The sequence below is a fragment of the Mastomys coucha genome, unplaced genomic scaffold, assembly GCF_008632895.1.
Source record: "Mastomys coucha isolate ucsf_1 unplaced genomic scaffold, UCSF_Mcou_1 pScaffold18, whole genome shotgun sequence".
NCBI classification, from domain to species: Eukaryota; Metazoa; Chordata; class Mammalia; order Rodentia; family Muridae; genus Mastomys; species Mastomys coucha.
Window position 1 is genome coordinate 111546138 of NW_022196900.1, and position 6000 is coordinate 111552137.

Consider the following 6000-nt stretch of genomic DNA (forward strand, 5'->3'; position numbering starts at 1 on the left):
AAGCCCCTTGGCAGAGGTTAGCCCCTCCAGGGACACTGCAGACACCCACGGGCTCTCTGGTGTCTAATGCCTCCTTTTCTATGTGCCGCAGCCGGAGACGGAGGATGAGAAGAAGCGCTTTGAAGAAGGCAAAGGCCGGTATCTGCAGATGAAGGCGAAGCGACAGGGCCACACAGAGCCTCAGCCCTAGGTCTTCCTCTCGTCCCTGGTCAGCACCGTTGTGGCAATAGCCCATGTGCAGTCACTTAGAAGTTAGCCCCTTGGCCAAACCCCCGATTTCCGCTGAGAGCTGGTGTTGTGTGAAGTATTGTGTGGCAGTGTTACCTATGGCCCGTTCCCAAAACCCGTGCACCAAAGCTTTATTTATAGCCCTCCAGTAACGGCTCCCCAGTGTTGTCCCAAAGGCCACCATGGACACCAGAGCACACTGACTGGCCTGAAGAAGCCAGCACCACTAATAAAGCTGCTGTCTGGTTGGACCCACGAAGCCTAGGTGGTCATTTGTCTGAGATGGGGGTGGGGTCTCTTGTCTCACTGGAGGGTCTGCCTGTTTGCAGCCTCTGCCCTCCATTCCTGTGAGCTCACTGCCTTCCTCTTGGGCCCCACCCCTCCCAGCACCAGCTCTGGAAACTGAGAGGTGCACTTTGGGCCACCCCACTGCCCCTGTGGCTTTCATGGGAGGCTGTCTTTGAGCCTCGTATGCTTTCCCTTCACAAGGGCTTCTTGTTGTCCATACTTGACGGCCTGAGTGCATACAGTCTGCACTGTCTGGTCTGAGTGCCTGGAAATAAGGTCCAGATGCCACATCTGACGGTCCAACAGCTCAGGCAGGGGCTACTGGGCAGGCACCCTGTGAATGGGGTTAGGTCAGGCCAGGGGTGTGTGTGCTCAGGAGCGTGTGCGTATTCGTGCGTGTATGTGTGTGTGTGTGTGTTGGAGCATGCCTGATATATTGCATGCATGTGCCGTGAGGCTAAGTGCACATGCATCTGTGTTGCTCTGTGTAGCAGTGGGTGTGGGATGTGGGGCAGCGGTCTGTGCCATCAGGATGTACTTACATATGTGTGCTTGTGGTCCAGCTGCCTTGGGTGGGTGGGGCATAAAAAAGCCACCAATGCCTCTCCAGGGGGACTGGGACTCCACCCCCTGCCCACCAAACAGCCAGAGGTGACGCCTGGATTTGTCCCTGAAGCCCAAACATCTGTCCTACCACATGGAGAAGGCAAACTGTCCTGCAACAGCTGCAGCATGCCGTACAGCTCCCTGAGGCCCCCAGAGGAAGAACCCATCTCCAGATGTGCAGATACAGCGCCAAGAGCCTCAGCTTTCGTAATCTGTCTCGGCCTGCATCGGGAAGACTGGGCTACTTCCTGCCTGGGAGTGGGGGCTCTCCCACATGCAGCCACGTCAAATATGCCTGTGCCTCAGGTCCCTAGACGACTTTGGGATCTCCAGCCTATGCCACAGGGCACCCTTGATGCTGAGATGCCACTCTCGGACCAGGAGACAGCACAGACTGCCAGGGCCCACACTGCTTTCTAAGCAGGCCCTGGGCCCTGGACTCCCTCAGGCATGTCCTTTATAGACACAGCATTAAAATGCCACACTTGATTACAACTGCCCTCTGCTGGCAATCTATTTTTAACCATGGCTGCCTAGATGGGAGCTGGTCTGTCTACAAAGGGCCTCTCTCAGAGCCCTGACCACTCCCAGAAACCCTAGGGAGTGTGAGGGCACACCTGGAGCCATCCAGGGCCCTCCATATTGGTGTGAACCCTTTCTCCATCACACACCTCTACCACTGACCCTGGTGCCCTAGGGTGTGGAAGGTAAGCTACTGAGGGTGACTTGCCGAACACCAGGCAGCCATTGGCACAATTACCATAGATCTGATCCTAGGGACCCACCTTCCTACATCCCCACCATACCACAGCTTGCTGGCCCAGGGAGGCTAAAGGACAATGCTGTCCCACACAACCCTAGGTGGTCTAGAAGGCTGTGTGGCATTGTGTCACCTGATGAGGGGCCAGGAGGTCAGCTCCACCCTTTCTGACTGGAGAGGTCTTAAGGGCTCCCAGGGAGAACAGGACATTTTCCTCTGCATTGGAAGAAGGAGGGGCATGTGGTGACAAGCCTGTGTCCCACTAGAAATGTTAACTGAAGGTGGGCTCCAGGAGGGGAAGAGGAGAGCCAGGAATCAGGCTTCTTCAAATCCCAGTTCTACCAATTCGCTTGGTTGGGCAGAGCCTCAGAGGAGGGAGACAAGGCTGAGTCAGTTGGGGAGGGCCGGTCACCCTGCTGCCCCGAAGTCCTTGCGGTATTCTGGCAGTGCCCAAGGCACAGGGATAGTAGGTTGGAACCTTTGGCTGGCCCAGCCCTGCCTTCTGCTACTCTCGATTCCTGACCCAGCAATCTGATTCCTAGAAACCGCTAGATCTCAGGTGGACGGCATCCTGTCCCTCGTCCTCAAGGATGCTAACCTCTGACGTGGCTTCCTCTCTGACTCCCCATATTCCCTGCCCTCCATCCACGTCCAATCTCCCTTTTCTCTAGTCCGCGAACCCCGCCCCTCAACTCCAGGCGGTTTAGAGGCGGTGGCCTGAGTGACCCAGACCCGAGGGGCCCCGGCGTGGGCGGGTCCTGTCGCGCGCTCCAAGGGCCATCACTGCGGCTGCTGGGTCTACGTGGCTGCGGGGAGTGGGGGGCCAGTGCAACGCGGCCGGGAAGGCGGGGCGCGGCCAGGGGGCGGCGCGGAGGCCCCGGCAGAGGCATGCGCCCTGGTCCGCCCCCCGCCCCCGGCCGCCCGAGCTCAGCCAGCTGAGCGGCGGGAGCCGAGCGGGGCCGCGGCGGAGGCGGCGCCCAGGGAGGGAGGGCAGCGGGGCCAAGCGCAGCGCAGCTCAGCGCTCTGGCCATCGGCAGCCTCCACCGCCAGGATGCCCCGGCCCGAGGGCCGCTCCGCCGCCAGCCACCTCCGCGGCCCCTGGCGGTGGGCACTCAATGCCGGGGCGCGGGAACCGCAGCCAGAGCCAGAGGCGGGAGCGGCGAGCCGGAGCCACGGGCGCCTCAATGCCGGGTGAGCGCCACCGCCCTGGCCCAGGGGCACCGAAGGGGAAATCCGGGCGGGAGGACTGGACGAGGCGGCGGCGTTGAGAGCACCTGGTGGGACACGGGGTCCATCGGAGTGGCTGTGGGCAGCGTTTAGGGCCAGAACGCCCCACCACTACAAACTTAGGGACCTTCGGGGTAACTTCTCCGTGCCAGCCTAGGCTTTCTGCTCCGGGGCCTGACAGTGTAGTCCTGGGCTGCTCGCAGGAGTCAGAAGTGGCTACTTTATAGGTCCCAAGCCGCCTCCCCCCACCCCGCTCCGTGCCCAGTGTAAACTGAGGGTGTGGGTTGAGGCACAGTCCCACCCCCAAGCTGGCTCCCCAAGCTGTTGTTTGGACGTGCCCTCGGGGCTGGAACTGGAAGACCCACAAAGACCAGGCCTGCAGGGGTGCGCCTTTTTAGGGGGGCGTAAAGGAACGAACAGAGCCCTCGGAGACCTATAAGTGGGGTGTAAAGGGGTGTGCACTGAGCCCTGTACTCCCGTCTAGCTGGGCTTTTGGAGACCCTTTGGCACACCAGAGGCCCGCTAGGAGGTGAAATCACGGAGCGTAGGCTCCAGGGAGATCGGTGGGCGCAGCCCGAGCCCGGGAAATCCTTTCAAGTTCTGGGTTCTCTTTGTTGCGCAATACAGCCCTAGGGCTGCGCGGCCTCATTGGCCCAGGGCCCTGACGTCAGGACCCGGACCTACCCACAGACCCCGTGCGAGGGAGGAGGCTTCAAGGCCTGGGTGGGTCTCTAGATTGCCCTACCTGCTCTGTGACCTTCCTTGGGGAGGGAGTTGTGGGATTCCTGACGTGGCAGCATCCTCCTAGAAATGTTGGAGGGGCTTGGAATTCCAATCAGAAGGAGCTTGCTGACTAGAGCAGCCGGTGGGACCCAGTGGGGGCCTGGCCCCAGTCACTGCTGCTCCAGGATCTGTGGGATCAACAGTGTGTCCCCACAGCCTCTCCACTTAAGAGATCTGATGTCAGCACACACACCCCCGACACTCCAGAACATTCCTCCCCTCCCAGAATACGGCCTCCAGGATTGCTGGGCCCCAGCATGGCCCACCCTGGCCACCACTTTCTTCTTAAACTGCCCTCAGCTTGAAAGCGACCTTGTTGCCAAAGTAGATCTGTCCTGCAGGGACGAGCCACTCAGACAGATCTTGCTTCTAGGAACAGTAAAGTGCCTTGTCAGGAACATTTTAGAAGGGCTTGAGAGAACAAGGCTTCGATGTTTGATGAGTGAAGTTTGAATTTTGGCTCGGGTACATAAAGATGTTGGCAGGTGATTTCAACTCTCTGCCTCCACCGAAATGCCTCTCTCTAATGGAGATGGCATCGGTAGCACCCATTACAAGACAGTGGAGGAGCATGCCTCCCTCCTTTACCCACCAGCCCCCCTCAGGCCTGTACACCATTGAGACCTGGGTGAGGATCCCTATCCTCCACGCAGTCCCTTAGCCTGGGGAAGTGCTGCCTGCCCGAGTGCATCCTGCCTCCACTCTAAGCACGTTGCCTGGCAGAGAGCATCAACTCTTTTAGGCTTTGTTTTTTTGTTTTTGTTTTTGGGTTTTGTTGTTGTTGTTGTTTGTTTGGGTTTTTTGTTTTGTTTTGTTTTTTTGAGACAGGGTTTCTCTGTATTGCCCTGGCTGTCCTGGAACTCACTCTGTAGACCAGGCTGGCCTCAAACTCAGAAATCCACCTGCCTCTGCCTCCCAAGTGCTGGGATTAAAGGCATGCACCGCCACCACCACCCGGCGCCATCAACTCTTTTCAAGAAAGGCTCTGTCACGCCTGATTTCTGGATTGGAAAAGCAAGGTGCAGGGGTGTCAAGTAACAAACAGGGAGCTGGGGCTGGACTCCAGCTTCCTGAGTCAAGTCCACAGTATTCGTTCCACCTCACCTTGTAACCCCCAGGCTGCAGCTGAGAAGGCTGGCTAGACCCAGAAACTGTTAGTAACAGGTACCTTCTGACAGGGCCACACTGCCGCCCAGACTAGTTTCTGCGAGCAGCGACTTAAAGTTTTGGGCAGGAGTTGCCATGCCTGCAGCAGACTTCCACCCAAGGACGTTAAGACACTGTGTACAGAGTCGGGGTTGGGCAGGCCTGGGATGGACAAGCAGAAGTAAGAAGAATCCACAGCGGACCAAAAGGGCTGTGTGGAGAGGCAGGGACACATAGATCTCTGGAAGTTCAAGGCCAGCCTGGTCTACACAGGGAGCTACATAGTATAGCCAAGGCTACAACAGTGTGACCTTGTCTCAAAACATTTTTTTAAATTTTTAAAGAAAAGGAATTGTAGACAAGACTGTCCAAGGATGTCTCAGGTGGCCAGCACAGCTTAGTTTTCTGGGCATGAGAGAGAGCTGCTGCAGTTCCCCATCTGCCCCATCTGGAGGTGCTGTGGAGGTGGGGAGCTGGTCCTGACATGTGTAGGTCCTAAGTGGAGCAGCTAAGAGGACTGCAGGTGGCCCTCGCTTGGCATGGGGCTCATCCTCACCCTTGTGCCCAGGAGAGAATTGCCTCTCAGCCTGCGGTAGGGTATGGTGCCTCCCCTAACATTAAACCCCTCCCGCTCGGCATCCTGCACCCTCATCCCACCTGAAGGCAGCTCCTCTGCAGTCAAGGTCTGGGCTGTGGAGTGTCTCCAGGTCGACACTAGTCCATAGGACCCTGTGGGTGACAGCCAGGCAGGCCCAAGTGCTGGATGCTACTTCACAGCACCTACTATGTGGGGGACCTAGCTCCCAATATGTTGCTGTCCCCACCCAGCACCCACTATGTGATACCTGGGCCCTAGGCTTTAAAGATGTGGTGTCTATCCACTTAGCTTCCCAAAGAAGCAGCATAACTCTTCTTCAGGTGGGGGCCTTGCCGCGGGTGGGGCCTTGCTGTGGGTGGAGGGC

At 58.2% G+C, this 6000-nt stretch overlaps 2 protein-coding genes across 4 annotated transcripts in view; both read left to right on the forward strand.

Moving 5' to 3' along the window:
* Acot7 (acyl-CoA thioesterase 7) overlaps positions 1 to 487 on the forward strand; it is a 100812-nt gene extending 100325 nt beyond the window's left edge. Inside the window, exon 9 of the mRNA XM_031379616.1 lies at positions 92 to 487. Within this exon, the coding sequence (XP_031235476.1) occupies positions 92 to 190 (99 nt within the window). The 3' untranslated portion in view covers positions 191 to 487. The remainder of the gene's footprint in view (positions 1 to 91) is intronic.
* A 2194-nt stretch (positions 488 to 2681) lies between these two features.
* The window catches only part of Gpr153 (G protein-coupled receptor 153), a 12476-nt gene continuing 9157 nt past the window's right edge, over positions 2682 to 6000 (forward strand). Inside the window, exon 1 of one of the 3 annotated variants that reach the window (XM_031379618.1) lies at positions 2682 to 3073. The gene's annotated coding sequence lies outside the window, so the exon portion shown is untranslated. The remainder of the gene's footprint in view (positions 3074 to 6000) is intronic. The other 2 variants (XM_031379617.1, XM_031379621.1) reach the window with 2 other exon arrangements.